Raw genomic sequence first — 16,621 nt, forward strand, 5'->3', positions numbered from 1 at the left:
GTGTTAGAGAGATGTGGAAAAGCGGCTAGGAAGAAAACTATTAACGAGGGATGGAAATTGGCCAAATCGAGATCTAGGTAACAGTTATTTGGTTAGTTACAGACTTATGCCTTTTAAGATTCAATTTCAAGAAGTAATATTGTCACCCAACAAGAAGATTGATCTGGCAAACAAGTCCAGCGATGACAAAGATTCAAAAAAGTTCTCAACTTCGAAGCTGGCAGCAGAGGCAGGAATGAAAATTATAAATACATAAAAAACAAAGTAATCTGAAGAGATCTTACAGCCTAAGAAGTCTATGCTTGGAGCACTGTTGCTGATGCCGGAAGTGCGGACTCAAAACGGTCGCGAACACCGAGCATGACACCACCGCCCCTGGAGACTCCGGTTAGGTCTTGCTTTCTGTCTGAGCCGTAGACCAGATAAGAATCAGGGAAGAGTTCAGAGGCAAGAAAATCGGGTTGAAGCCAGAATTCGGTGACAGCAACGATATCATACCCTGAGGAAGTTACGCCACTTTAAAAGGCATGGGTCTCCGATCTAAGATCAGCATTAATTTTGACTTCGTCTTCATATCTCGCCAGCAGGTTCGTACACTGAGCTTCGATGCTTATTCATTTTTCCATTGTGTTGTTCAAAGATACTTTCTATTCGAGGTTTTCTTGCTGCCTGACTGAGATTGCGCCATATCTAAGCAGGGATTGCACGTCCATGCACGCATGTTTCTTTGGATTTATTATTTATGTTTGTTAAACTCATGGTTAGTGGGACCCGAAAACAACCCTTGTGAAACCACCACAGACAGGCACAACATGATAATGAAGGTTGACTTTAATTCATTGATTTCTCACAGTGTGAACATGCTTGTTGATATTAGGCGCCATCCGTGCAGTACGTCCGTGGCCAAGGGCACTCTCAGAAAAAAAATATATAAACACGGCTAAAATATTACAAATACTGTTGTGTGAGCACTGTTTTTTGATAGATTATTTGTTTGACGTCTGCTGAAGAACAAGTAAATGTGGCTGGTATGTTTTAGCGCATTTAAAATGTGATGGAACTACCGAAATTGGAGTAATTATGAGGACACATATTAAGCATGTCGGAGGGCGATAGACAGCCCGAAAATAATGATAATAATGAGTTTAGGTTGTCAAAGTATCAAATTATTTTCCAAAACTAGACATTGTAAAAACAAAAACTTGCTTAGCTTTGGTTAATTAAATATTTCAAATACAGATAAAAATAAAAAATTGAAACTCTTTACATTTCAACCATATAACGATATCCACCATTTGAAACCTTTCGTCAGACGAGAAAACGTCAATAAATAAATTTAGTCCCAACATTAATTTCAAACCAACACTAACTTGTTCTCAAACAAAAAGCCGCGCAGCAGCTACAACTTAACTAAAAAATGGCTGTTGATGGTAGAAGGGCATATCCCAATTTTGCCAGAAATAGTTAGGAAATTATAGAAGTAATATTTTAAAATTTTATCACCCTGTTGTTATGAAGTTTTAAGCAAACTAATGCCAATAAAAAATTTCCCGTCTCCCGCCCTTATTACCAAAAAAATCATCTCGGAGTTACCCAATCGTCAGCTCTAACCAAAACAAACATTTGCTCAGTCGCATTTTTCTAAAAATTTAATTTACTCGTCGCCTTATTTGGTAACATAATCTGGTAGATAAAAAAAACATCATGTGAAATTCTCTGCAACTCTAGAACCAATAAATAAATAAACATATTGCCTGACGGAAAAGTTTCGGTTTACTTATCGCAAGCTCTAAATATTCAAAGGTGGGTCTCAACGTAAATTCCGGATTGTAATTTACTTTCCAACTATTCTTACTCTAAACATGTAACATAATACACCCGGGAACAACAACTCACTACAACTTTCAAAATTAGACGGAGTTACCATGGCAACTCCCAAGATGTCTTCCCCGAATAAAACAATATAACATCTCGATGTAGATTTTGCTAAACTTTAATTGGTTCAGGATTTTGTTAACGGATTAGTTTTATTTTCATCAGAGTTTCAGTGGGGCTGTTTATCGACACAACTAAAACGTTGTTAAATCATAAAACCTTGTTAAAAGCAACAAACAACCAGAACCTTTGAACACGTGCACTGCATTTTGCAACTCTACTTTTTGTGTTAACCAGAATTTTCAAAACTATTAGTAGTCTGAAAAGGACACGTTAGTTACAGCCAGACGCAAAAGAAATATTAAAATAACTACCGTTTAAACATGAGTACCAAGAACTACAGCTAATAATAATAATTATCGCCACTTTGCACTGGACAGCTTAAAGATGAGCGCGATCAGAAAAGCTTTGACAATTATACGAAGTATATTTGTTTAAATATCGAAATACGTTAGTTTTGCAATAACTACCACTTTTTTAAAAAAATATTATATATTATTTTATAATAATATACAACAAGTGTGATAATAGTATATTATGCAACAAATGTGGTAAACGGCATTTGAGTCACAAGTTTTTTATTTTGCACGACCGGAGCGCCGCGGAGCGAGTATTTAATAAACGAGTCACTTAAAAAGTCTGCAAAACAACACGAAAATATTCGCTGACATGACCGTCAGGATTGACAAACATCAAAATTCAAACCGTGCGGAAATGTCTCCGAAAACAGCCGATTGCTCCGAAATCCGTGCGGAAATGTCAGCAGTGACTCCGACCCGTGCGAAACGAAACTCGAGCGAAAAGTGACGCTTCCCGCACGCTAGCTCGGTGTATAATTAAAATTGAAATATTACTCCATAAAATGGCGTCAATTTTTCTATAGTTACTAAAGTTAATTGTTTGAACAAGGCAAAATTGAATTTTAAGGTAGTGAGTTTTTTATAATTTTGTTTCCAGTAGATTAATCAGGTCATATTAAATTAAAAAAACCATTTTCAACAATATTGAATTTGAAGATAGTTTCTTAAAATAACTAAATATTTTCTTTTTTTAATTTTTAAAAGCTACAGACTATTAAATCTCAATATCAATTAATCAAGAAGTGAAATTTCGTCGAAAAAAATTATTATTTTCCAAATCTTTTCATGTCAATTTCCCACATAATTCCTGGTAATATAAACAAATATTTTGTATGGGAAAATCATAAATTTTAATAGATTTAAAAAGAGGCATTATCTATGTTCTCTACAACTACACAAAAAATATATGTCCTTTATACTGCTCGCGCCTATTTTAAAATTCACAAATTCATTTGGTATCGCGTAAATAAATTATAGGTAGAAAAGGTGGTGCGCCCTATAATTTTCAACAATTCAGTCATATACTTAATTACTTTTGGGAATTAACGAAACCGCTGAAGTCATTTCATATTGTATAAATTTCACCGATTGTTGGATACAGGGCTGCACTAGAGGCTATTGATCGGAAAATAATACAAACGGACAACGCAAACAATCATACATCAATTTGGATGGGTAAATTTCGGTTAAATTCGTTAAAATTTACTGAACAGATTTGTTAGCGTACAGGCTGATTTATCTGCATCAAATAAACCAAATAAACGTTTTTAATATAATTTTTATTGTAAATATTTTATAATTATGGCAAGTACTGAAACATCAAATTTCAATAATAACTAAAAAATGACTGTTGATTGTAGAAGCGCATGTCCCAATTTTGGCAGAAATAGTTAGGAAATTATAGAAGTAGCATTTTAAAATTTTATCACCCTGTTGTTACGAAGATTTAAGGAAAGTAATGCCAATAAAAAATTTCCCGTCTCCCGCCCTTATAACCAAAAAAAATCAGAATAGAACAAATTTGTTAGCGTACAGGCTGACTTATCTGCATCAAATAAATCCAATTAACGTTCTTAATATAATTTTTATTGTAAGTATTTTATAATTATAGTAAGTACTGAAACATCAGATTTCAATAATAACGTGAATCATTGGACTTATACATTGAAAGCGCAAAGAAGTGGCAATTAGTATAATGAACAGTCTCACTAGAACACTATGTATTTACTGATATTAACAAATAAAAAAGAGAAAGCAATTAAAAACATAAAACAATTATTTATATTTTTTATTCATAACAATATTATTTTATGATTTAATACAGTTTTTCAGTGTCGAAATCCGACGAAATATACATCTCATTCCCTTAAAATTCTCGACTGGCACAATTAGCGCAAACAAAAGATAATAGATCTTTTGCTAATTACCTTACTTCTCATTCTGCAATTTCAGCTTTTAAAGCTGATATTAAACGATAATCGTCGCGGACCAACTCAGCGTTATAAGAAAAGATAGAAAACGGAAAGATAAGAATATTATTTGAGTTATTATTCAGATTTAAATATTTGCTTGGCAGAGCTCGATACCCATAATTAAGTGACTCGGTTCGTTTGGATTATAATACACAGAATTTGTTAATTAACAATCCACTTTAAAATTAGAATAATCTTTCTATAATTAACACTGTTCTAGAAATAAAAATACAATTTTTAAGTTTAGTTTTCGCATCATTCCATATTATTATCATTACCGAAATAAGCAAGAGTTTCTTTTAATTTTAATTAAAGACTATTTTGGAACATTGTGCATCAATGATTTCAGGTTGAGTAAGACTTTCCAATTCGGTTTGCAGCGATAAAAGATGACGTACAGTATCTCTTTTATGAAGAATTTTTATAGGCTTCTAATACTCTTAATCGGCTGCTTCTTAGTGGTTCGCAGTTGGTTAAGAGATGAATCTCCGTCAGCCAACCTAAGAAAAGTCAATACTGATTTCTTAATAAGATTATGTTGACTTAATGAGCTGCAGGGGCTCGGCTGCCGAAGATTTTGAAAAGTACTTTTTAAAAATATTCCCAATTATTAAATCGCCTAGCAACTATCAATCCCCTCAACTATCTAAATATGCCCCAACAATTATTTCAGAATATATGTTCTCCTACGCTGTATTCGAATCCAAACTCCTTAAAAATATATATAGAGAGATGATGACTTATTTTAACGTGACTCATGACTTCTGCTCGCACCTGTGTAATATGTTATTTCGAAACAGACAGCCTTGGTCATATTTGGACCAAATTTTGATTCTTTTAACCCGAAATTACGGCAACTTTCGCACTCACTTTTTGGATTTAGAATATTATTTTACCTTTTATTTCACCCCCATTTTGTAATTTTTATGTGATTTATGTGATCTTCATAGAATGTTTAATAGCTAAGACGAATTGATGATGGAATAATTTATAAAAACGTCAAGTAATCTCGGAAATAATAATCTAAAAAAACAAACTAAAAATAAGAAAAAACTACAGCAAATGTGAGAAACGCCACTGTCTAAAAATCTGAGAAAAATACAGAGCCTGCCGTTTAAAATTTACAAATTAGCCTCATGCCCAATCAAACCGATAATGCAATCAGCCTGCAGAGTTAGTAAAAAATACAGGAACGCTTCAATATCTCCAAAACTACCAAAACTGGATCGATAAATTCTTTTTTTGAAAGTGCAGAAATCAAAAATGCTAACAACAATGTTGTCAGAATTAGCAATGACATTTATGACTCTGGTAACATGTCACTGATACAATTTTGCAGTGTCCTGTGTTCAAAAACCTCAAAAATTCAGAGATTTTAAGAATTTTTTTATTAACAGTGGTAAATCTGTCGATACTGCTGTTAGCATTTGGGCTCTAAATATTGAATAACTGAATAGAACATACAAAAATGATAAAAATTGGCTCCGGAGTCAATTTTTTGAAAAATAAAATTTTCTATCATTTTTAAAACATTATAAGAAAGAAATTTAAAATTGTGAAAAAATAAAATTAATTGTTTGTAAAACTGGTCGTCCGAACCTATCAATATTGTCGAATTAAGCATGCGTTTGACGACTGAAAATTCGATCAAATATTTCAGCGAGTGAAGAACCAAAAAATAATATGCAACTTTTTAATAATTATTTACTAAACGGCTATCCTTGTACCCTTCGTTCATGATGTCACCCTAATTGATTATTTGAAATGAATCCGTCATTCTGCATTAAATAATTTCCGCCACTCCGACTAACTAGAAAAAAAGCGTTGCCTCTATATGCGCCAAATAATAAAATACCCACCCGCATCAACAAAATCTCTATTTATCCATTCCATTAGAAACGCATACCCAAATAAATTATTTTTCCGATTCGTTTCGAGTTTTACGGCCCTTTGCAAACAAAACCGTCCGTGAAAGCAAACAGCCTTAGAAGAAACAATCGGAAATGGCCTTTACATTTAAAGCCCCAAAATGCCCAAACATAAAAAGATAAGCCTTCTTTTTTATCGGTGCCGGCATTTACTGGCTCTTCCCTAAACCGGTTTGCCGGTACATTATGCCAAAAGTGTTTTATTGCTGGGAAATCTGAGACGCATTTGCATTACATTAAGGGCTTCTTCCGAAATTAGGGAAATTGAGATTGGTAGACCGGTCCCTCCGGAAAAAGGATTCTCTCCAATAGGGGAAGTACACTTTTGGGCTCTCTGGGGGGTGGAAATCCCGAATCCGTTTTGTTACATCCAGCCAAGGCAATGTGCTCCCAACAACAATGGTCATTCGTTGATTCCTGCTGCAGCTTGCATTATGAAAAAAAAACATTACTAACAATTTTTAAAAGTTATTTATTATATGCAGGATTCTTGCCACCTACCAAAAATTACAGGAAATCGTCATACTATGATCATTTGAAAAAGTTATTAATCAATTAACGTCGTTCTGCAATGGGTATTCTACTTCATTTGGCGCAATGCGTTTGGAGCACGTGACGTCAAATTCTATCTTTCTCCAAATTCAGAATGATTTTCAAGGTGAACATCGTCGATAGACGATGATATTTAATAACTTTTTTTTAGAAACTACTAACCATACTTATTAAAAGTTTGTTTAGCTTATGTTAATGTAAGAATAGCAATTTATTTTATGATTCAAATTTTCAATATTTTCTACTAAGCACAAGCACAGGGATCTATGCGTAAAAACATAACGGGCATGGCGGTACCACCAGCACATGCGTTATATTTTTGTCGGTTTAAATCCTCTTTCCGAATTTGAGAAAAAAGAGACAACGGGTGGTGGTGATCATCAAGAAGGACTTTCGGGACCCGACAACTCCTTGAAGTTGGTGAGTACCCTATTTCAAATCCATTTGTGCGTAACGCTGTGATCTCGTCGAACAATACGATTCGCTGCCCACTTCTTAGTGCAACAACTTTCCTATTAAGTACGCTATACTTGCATCAATACTTCGAGCCGGATATTTAAGTCCATCAAAAAATATTGTTTTCGTTTCAGACAAGTTCATTTCAATAACTCGTACAAATATTTGCAAACTTTTTCTTTCTAATCTTTCAACATTCCATTTCTTAATTGTCGTGTACATAAAAAAAAACAAAAAAACTTTGCGATAGTTATATACCCAGAACAGTAAAAAAAGCGCATAGCTAAGTGAAGATAACACCTCGCTAACTTCGCGCTAAAAGCATTATATATTCGCTAGTTATCTTGTAAAAGTGCTCTTAATATAATAAAACTTTATTTCGCTTTCTGTGTTAATAAATGTTTTTAGAAACGCTCTCCAAAATTCGGTGGTAAACCTTTTACAATCTTCTGGGAGTTTCTGTGAAATCGCCAATCGTGGAAATTTCGAAACTTTTCAAGGGGAGCAGAACGACAGTTGATGCAAAGGTACGACCCGCATGCGATGAGTTAGAAAATTGAGCCGGAGGGGAGACGGAAAAATACGAAACCGTAAGTGTCATTTCTTTTTGCCACTGTGAAACTTCTGTGTAAATTCGCTTGAAGAGATAGTCGAACGCTCGAATTGCACGCAATTAGGTTAGGGAAACAAATCAACGAATGGATGAGCGAAAATCTCGAAACACAAATTAACTCAAATTTAAAGTTAGGGAACAAAAACAAACAAAAGTGAAACGATGACCCAACATTCAAGTTCAGATAGTACGATTAGTGCGCATCCTAGATTTAATTGGAATCTTTTTGAAATCAGGGTGGACGACATAAAACGACGGAAATTATTATAAAGCAGCATTAAATACACTAGAAAAAAAACTAAATAATTTAGCTAAAAAGTTAGAACTACAAGTATCTTTATCCAGAAGTATTATTAACAACTACAATTAAACCATTGCGAAATTAATTGAAAACAAACGAAAACATCAAACTGGTTTAAAAATATTCCAAAGTGATGACGATAAATTCTTTAGATCACTAGTTTTCGTGAGATTATCATGCAATTAAACTTAGATTGAAAAAAAGTAATGTTTCTAGATAATCTAGAAGACACTATCGTGTTTCCAAAAGTTCAGACTTGAATAAAATGATTAAATATCTAGCATCAATTTATAAAGAGAATCAAATGCCACAATTTAAATGTATTTTATCTTCCTATCAAATTTTGGGTAAAATTTGTATACTCGAAAGTGATCTTTGCAGTCCATGCACCAATTTCTTTTATCTGATTTTCAAAATAATCCAAAATCAATCGATTTTAATATCCCAATATCTCCCAATATCCTTATATGGCACAACCTCAAGAGAAGCGACAGTTCACGGCAGAAACATGCCTTGTCATAAAATGAATTTACATTTATAAAGGAGAAATTCATCCCCGAGATGTATGCGTAAAGAACTTATTTAACGATATATCTAATAGAAAATTTCCCCATCACGAAAATGAACCTGTCAGAAGCAAATCACCCAAGATTCAGTTCTTGTTTTACCACAGAAGCCTGAAAAACTGCTATTAAATGTAACACCGGTAGATACATGCAAATCAAAGTGCCAGCCCTGATTAAAATACCAGAAAACTGTCAAATAGAAATAAACGAAGAAAAACTTTTCAATGATATAAAAATCCAATACGGAAAACCTCTCGTATTACCGGAAATCCAGTTAACGGGAATGAACGCAATCAAAGTGCTGGACACTCTCAGTCTTTCAAAAATATTTCTCAATATTTAAAACTTAGGTATTCCCGAAAACTCAAAAACAAATTTAAAATTATTCACAATGAAATTTTTATTTTGGTCCCATCAGATAATTAATACGTTCTTCAAGATCTACTTTTTTATTTTATTGTGAATCCCTCGCCATTTATAATGCAATTTCTTCAACTGGACAAAGTTCGAAACTTCACATTCTGCCGAATTAAAAGAGAGTCTAGCGTAAAACTCTATTTTCAAAGAAGAACAAAACCTCTGACCATTTTTGTCAAATGTTAAGAAATTTCAGTACTTACATTCGTATCTTGGTTATGAACCTTTGAAGCTACTGAATGGTATTTCTATTTCAAAGGATAACTATATAATAGCTTATGAACAATTAATCAAACGGTATCAGAATAAGCTCTGTTAGAACCTTTACTTAATGTTTTTTCTGAATCACTGACAGCTTTAAATGCTTTAAATTTCGATATACACCCAATATTAAGCGTTACTTGTCCAAGGAGCAACAAGTTTTTTCTGAATGTTCCAAATTTTTTAAAAAATCTACCAGTGTATGTGTGCTACTATGTGAAACAAAACATTCAAAATTGTAGTTCAAACATCATTGTGTTTTGCACATTTCAAGGAATCCTGCGGAAACCCCAGTGCTAGCTAATATGCAAAGTACCTATTTACCAATACAAAAAATTGCACGCTCTCCCAGTACGCTTATATCACTTCAAGCCACCACCACGAAAAGGTGAGTTCTTTTTCTTCTAAAGGCATTTGTCCTTGCGTAATAAAACCTAAAAATATTTTAGAGCCCTTATTTTCTTTTAATGTAATTATAGTTCCAAATTGATGAATGAAGTTCTCTTTAAATTTGCGCAACTGTATTTGGGATCACTTAAAGGATTTAATCACTTGCCGATGAAAATTACTTTTTGTCTAGTCCAGTACATTTATTGGTTGGCGCAGAAATATTTACCCAGATACTTAAGGAACAATAAATTTTTGGCAGCCTTAGTCAACCAACCTCGTTCAACAATGTGCGGATGGATCCTGGTAGGAAATAGTATATTATGCAACAAGTGCGGTAAACGGCACCAGCGAAGCGAGTGTTTAATAAACAAGTGACTTAAAAAGTTTACCAAACGTGTTGCAAACTATACTTTTTCTATGACCGTTGGTGCTTAGGTGCATTTTTTCAAAAAAATAAGAATACATTCACTGATATGATCGTCGAAAACATACGATTGCTCCCAAATGCCTGGGGATATATTCCGGAAATGTCCAAAGGAGCTAGGATCCGTGGGACGAGAAACCTACGTGGTAAAGTGACGCTTTCCGGATGCTAGATCCGTGTATAATTAGATAATTGGAGTAGAAAAAATAACTTACAAGTTAATTCTTTCTTAACTTTAACTATCCTAAAATTTCGGGAAATTGAAAATTATCCGACAACATCTTATACTTTTCCTAGAGGGACAACATGTTAGTAAACTGTGTCGAGGGATGAAACTGGATAGTCCATAGTTTCACTTTCATTTAGCTATAAAGCTGTGTCACCTTTTCTATGGCATTAGAAGCTCGTTAATTACAAGATCCTAATTAATATGTTTAGTATTCAGAATTTATGAAAGCGTATATCGACATAGTATATGTCATCACTGAGTTTTTTGAACAGAGAGTGTTACCACAAAGCTTCGTCTAGTAGACAGTTCTGCCACAGGTCCAAAAGGCCTTAGTTAAAACAATTGTTTACTTTATGGGAAAATGATGCAAAAGACACTGTAGTATATTAAACAGATGTTTCCACAAGTTCTTGTTATCCCGGAACATCCTAACGATCCTCTTACTGAATACATGCTTAATATATTTGGTTTTACTTGCAGTCCATTCCTTGAAATGCAAACTGTCCAAGAAGACGCCGTGTTAAATGAACTAAATTTTCATCCCGCCAGCAATCTTCTAATAACACAGATTTATTGTGCTGATATTCTTCTATACACGTCAAACTGCATTGATAATTTTCTTGTAAACATAGCCACCACTCTGTTTAGTGGTGGTAGTGTGGATCTAGCGCTCTCTGATCATTCAGCAAATACTTATTGAATTATATTTAGGTGTTTCTACCATCGCTGGGGATCATACTCTAATTAGACGAACTACTCGGACTGGTCTAAACAATCTATGCGCGTTCTTTGATGGTGTTAATTCGGAAGCTTTTTTGAAAATAGCCTAGATTCATCCCCTTGCTACCAAAATAACTGCTCCAGATTTATACCAAGAATATTGAAAAACGTTTCCAAGTTAAGCATAGTAATGCCGTAGCTGGTAGCTAAAGTAAAAGCAAAAGTAACTCCAGTTCGGTTTAAATTCAAAAATCAAGTATATTGACAGCTATAACAAATGCCGTATTGTCGAGTTGCGAATTTCCTCCAGATTTGAAAATCTCTAAAGAAATTCTCGTCCATAAAAAAGGAGATCTAGTTATTCCAAATAATTTCAGGCGTATTGCTATTACCCCCATTTTTGGGAAAGTTATCGAAATGACCTTAAACACCATTTATCCACGTTCTTTGAAGCGAACAAATTTTTAGTGAATCGCAGTTCGGTTTTTGTAAAAATAAATCTACTACAGATGTGTGTATTCATTTAGAAGGCAAGGCACTCTTATATAATCTTACTAAAGCCTTCGACTGTGTTACCCACCGTGTATTTTTAAATAAATTAGAATTCTATAGCATCGAAATTAGTCGAATCATATCTCGATAACAGGTTTCAGTACGTTGAAAATGGAGGTCGAGTGACAGCATCCTAAGTGTGAAATGGGGCGTTCTACAGGGCTCGGTTCTTGGACCGCTGTTATTTGCCATTTATATAAACGATTTAGCGCTGTCTGTCCTGAGTGATAACATCACCCTGTTCGCGGACAATACTGCTGTTTTGACAACTGCTCCTCGAATGCGCACTGGAAACGTTGCTGCTAAAAACCCAAAAACTTATTTTCTCCTAAAGTAAAGTAAATCAAAATAACATTAATCTATTTACAAAACCTCTGGATTCCTCCTGCGTCCGTTGTTGGCTTCTTCAGAGCTTAACTCAAACTGTTTCGGGAGGAATTAAGAAGTTTTGTAAATAGTATTACAGTAGCCTGCGAAAGTTTCTTTGAAAAATTAACATTAACCTCTTGGGATTCGTTATCGATAGAAATCTCTCTTGGAGAGGCGATCTTAACAAAGTTTGCACAACACTATCTCAGCGCGTATTCTTACTGAGGCATCTTAGCGGCTCCCTGAGTAGCCTACTACACAGCATAATTTCCTATGGAATAGTGCTTTGGGCCGGGGTCAGATATTCGGGAAAAGGTTTCAAGCAAAAAATGGCTGTGCGGTTGCTGTCCGGAGCCGGTTCATTTGCGCACTGTAAACCAATTTTTACCCGCTTACAGATTATGACTCTGTTTTCTATATACATATACCGATCTGTTTCATACCTATCGAGTAACCACTGATAGACACGATTACCAGGCAAGTTATCTCACCTAGTTACTCCAGACTGATGTTCTCGCAATCTAATAAGATTAATTTAAAATTTTATAATGTTCTCCCATCAAATCTTAAAAACCTACCTTATAAGCAATTTAAAATAGAAATGAACGATTTTTTTACCCAGAATGTATTTTATAACACTAATGAATACTTGGAGCTACTTAGTCGGAATACGCTATACGCGTATTTTGTGTACTCTCATTATTGTAATTATTGTATCAATGTTTTGTTATAATTCGAGATAGTTAATAAAGTTCTAATCTATTCTATAATCTATAAATGCGGCTAAGAGACAGACAGAGACAAACAATGCAAGAGGCTCAGAAATTCAATTCATACCTTTTTTTTTTCGAAGAAACCATTTTCTCTTCGTAAATATGCTATACAACTCGCCCAAGCAAAAGTCTGCGGATCTGAAAATGTCCAGAATGCACTTACCAAATTTCACTAAAATATCTAGAATCGTTTCTTACATGATGTAAAAAAGAGATCTTTTTCTTTTATTATTGATAGATCATTACGGAACATACTGTATATTACAATAGAAATCGAAAATAAAAAATTTTACTCAAAAATAACCAGAACCAGCCAAATTGGAAATCCCTTTGCCGGTACATATAGAAAAGAAAAATTGAAAAGAATAATTTGTTCTTGTCGAATAATTTTCCGCTATCAATAATATTAGAACGGATAACTTCCATTCCCACTCGAGTACGCTATCACTAACGAATCTCGAAGTCCTATTAAAAGTTATACCTCCTCGGCTCGGATAAAAAAATGCTGAACAGTATCAGACCAAATTAAGTAAATTGACAAAAACATCTTCTCTTAGTAAATAAAAGAAGATTTTTTCCCGTCCATAAAAATAGAGTACCCCCGCAAATAAATGAAATGACTGGAAAAGAGGATGCCAAGAGATTGAATTGAACTTTTTTTTACTTCGAGAGTGAAACTGATCGGATTTATATTCGATGACATTGTTAAAAGAAATATTCCCGATTCGCTGCCCCCCTCCGTGGGCGATTTTAAAATTTGGGAAAAGTCGTATGCTGTTTAATAGGCAGTTGCCGAAATGTATTACTTTAATTACCCTTTAATTACTATTGGTAAACTTCGACAGAGAAAACCAACGATTCGAAATCCGTCAAATTGACAGTATACTTCGCAGTAAGTTTACCAATATTAAAAGTATAGTTACTTGTATGCGAGCGATATTTTGATAGAGTCATAAAATGAAAATAATTTGTTTGTTCTATTTGGAGGACGATAACAATGACCATCTTTTGAATATCGCTTCTTAATTGCCTCCAGCAGATTTACCGCCATAAAGAGTGTCTATTTTAGGATATATTTCGTCATTTTAGCTCAAATTTCCAAACGGACACATATTTTTAACAAGACATGATGGAACTTTTTTTTCAGAATACCACTTTTACAAAGGCCCTCTATGCCGTCAAGGAGATACTCAACGTTAACCATGAAAAATTATTTTGTTTCCACAAACTGAAACCTATATTTGATTCTCAAACCGTTTAATAAAACGTATTGCTTAATGAATCTCTACCGCCTTTTGTTAAACATATTTAAGTCCAGTAACTTTATGATTGTAAGCGACAGTGGTTAACTGCCTTGAGACCCCTAATTTTAAACCGGTAAACATAAAATTAAATACAGTTCCTACATCATTACATAATTAAATCAATCAATCCAGGAATTCATATATTTAAACCTTTTAATACGGTGCATTTATCAGTCGCTAAACTCAGTGAATTACGATAATTAGAATTTGCATTTTTAAGGCTCGTCCGGTTTCAACAAATAACGTTTATCATATAACTCTGAATTATTAACAGGAAATGCTAACAAAAAAGCAACGCTTCGTGGACTCTGTCGCAGCTAATTAGATAAAATTGTTGGCACAAAAACCAGCCGGCTGCTCTATATACTCTTTTAGCTCATTTATTGAGCTCTCTATATAAAAAAACCCTCGGCTTTTGCAAAGCTGGCTTAAATCCGTTTTTCGGTTATCTATCAGAAAACACACTCTCACACTAGGGGAGGATTTAAATGAGCCTCTCATCGCCGAAGCGTTAAAAGTTGATCGTACGTAACAACGGAAACTTAATACGCTTTTAATTACGCAGTAATGGTACGAGTTATGAGTAATAAACAATATACATTAACAATACGCAACTGTATATATTATTTGAAATAATATATCAACAAAACCTCTTTCGGAATATTACAAACATCAAAGTCAAAATAAATCCTTTGGCACCCTATATCTTGAAAACAAGAAATTTTAGCTTAAATGTTTATATTAGCTTTTCTACTTAAAACTGGTGCCACTAAATTTAGTACATCCGACAAGTGTGAAATTGGCGGAATACTGGAAGACTGACACACTGAAATTAACATTTTTTTCATATCGGTGGCAGAAAGAAATCAAACCCAATGTACGCTGATGACACAGCAATTCTTGCAAACACAGAGGAAAAACAACGGGTTCCAACAAAACTAAGATAGACCATAAGGTTAGGAAGGAAACGAAAAAACGGTTGATACAGCGGGTAGTGTTTCATACCCCATTGAATGAACCCCTAGAGAAGAATGTTGGCTATACTATGGGACAAAATTTCAATTATATTGTAAAATGAACCTTTTAAGGAACGTAATACCTCTTTTTGTATATTTGATGGCATCCGATGTCAATTTTTTATCCAAAGTTATTTTATAATCTTCAGTGGTAACAAATGCTAACTGTGTTACTCCATGTTCCTCCTACCTGTAGACATTTTAGCTAAACAACCACGAGTTAATTAGGGCTCAATAGTAATGATAATTGAACTGGTAATATTAATGACGTTAAGTAACTAGTTTACCGGAACTGACCAGGCGCTTTATGATAGAGGAATTAGTTAGGAATCGCTTAGAAATTTGCAAATTAATATTGAAAATTAATTAAATAGTTTGCTGTTATTAAAATTGATTAGTGACAAAAATTACGCATTAAATCATTGAGACAGTATACAATGATTTGGCTTGAAATAAATAAAAAACAGTCTGCAACCCTGCAACAATGTCACAAACCATCCAACTTTTAATCAGTATCAGTTTGCTCGTATTATCAGATATCTGCTCAATAAACAGTCCAGCTGCAAATTAATTACAGGGTCAGCAAGACTTCACATGGAACATGAACACCCTATCTAAAATAGACTACTGTAGTATCGGCTATGGCAGCGCACATGAATCTTGTCTTAAACAGTTGGATTCAATCCAGTCTAGAGGAATCCGAAGAAGATTCTCCCATTGAAACACAGAAGACAGCAGCTTCTACTCAATTACGGATTGAAAATTCGTGCTCAGACCAATCACCCAAATTATGAAATAAAACATTTGCTTGCTTACGAAAAAACTCGCAGTACCACTAGACCTACAGAAGTGCGATTTATGGAAACCGTTGAAGAAATGGACATTGACATTAAGGAAATGTATCAAATAAAACACTGCGAAATCCCACACACACTAAGAAAACCTGAGCTACACCTAGACTGTCCAACCGCAAAAAGAGATGAGCCCAACACACGATTGATCAGGGATATGATATCTTCATTTCAAGGACGGATCAAAAACAAAAACTGGAGTTGGTAGTGCCCTCCACAGTAATGGACCCTGCACCTAGCGCCAAGTACTAATTCTGGCAAATTTTACCCTATCTGGCAAGCAGTAAGATATGCGGAAACATCTCTCAAACAAAATATTTTAATATTTTGGGACAGCTTCAGCGGCATCAAAAACATGGAAAATATTTACAGTATGAACCCTATAACCCAAAACATCCTAGCAACAATTAATTGGCTCGGACTGCAAAATAAAAACATCCATCTTATCTGGATACCAAGTCACAGTGGTGTGAAAGAAAATGACCTAGCAGACCTAACAGCAAAATTAGCGACCGCAGAACCTCCTGAAAATATCCCTATAAGCTGTTATGGTCGGAGCACAAAAATGAAAGAAAAAATAATAGGGGCCTGGCAATCTGATGGGAATCAAAGTGACGCAAAGTTAAAAGAAA

General features: G+C 34.3%; 1 protein-coding gene across 2 annotated transcripts in view; it reads right to left on the reverse strand.

Annotated features, from left to right (window-relative positions):
• Positions 1-16,621, reverse strand: part of LOC132704864 (chondroadherin-like) — a 222,186-nt gene that overhangs the window by 120,665 nt on the left and 84,900 nt on the right. Inside the window, exon 1 of one of the 2 annotated variants that reach the window (XM_060675161.1) lies at positions 12,883-12,958. The exons of the other annotated variant lie outside the window; for it this stretch is intronic. Coding sequence (XP_060531144.1) covers positions 12,883-12,905 — 23 coding nt within the window. The 5' untranslated portion in view covers positions 12,906-12,958. Of the gene's footprint in view, positions 1-12,882; positions 12,959-16,621 lie in introns of those variants that run through there. 2 annotated transcript variants of the gene reach the window in all.

The sequence above is a fragment of the Cylas formicarius genome, unplaced genomic scaffold, assembly GCF_029955315.1.
Source record: "Cylas formicarius isolate icCylForm1 unplaced genomic scaffold, icCylForm1.1 PGA_scaffold_7__23_contigs__length_41026272, whole genome shotgun sequence".
Taxonomy (NCBI): domain Eukaryota; kingdom Metazoa; phylum Arthropoda; class Insecta; order Coleoptera; family Brentidae; genus Cylas; species Cylas formicarius.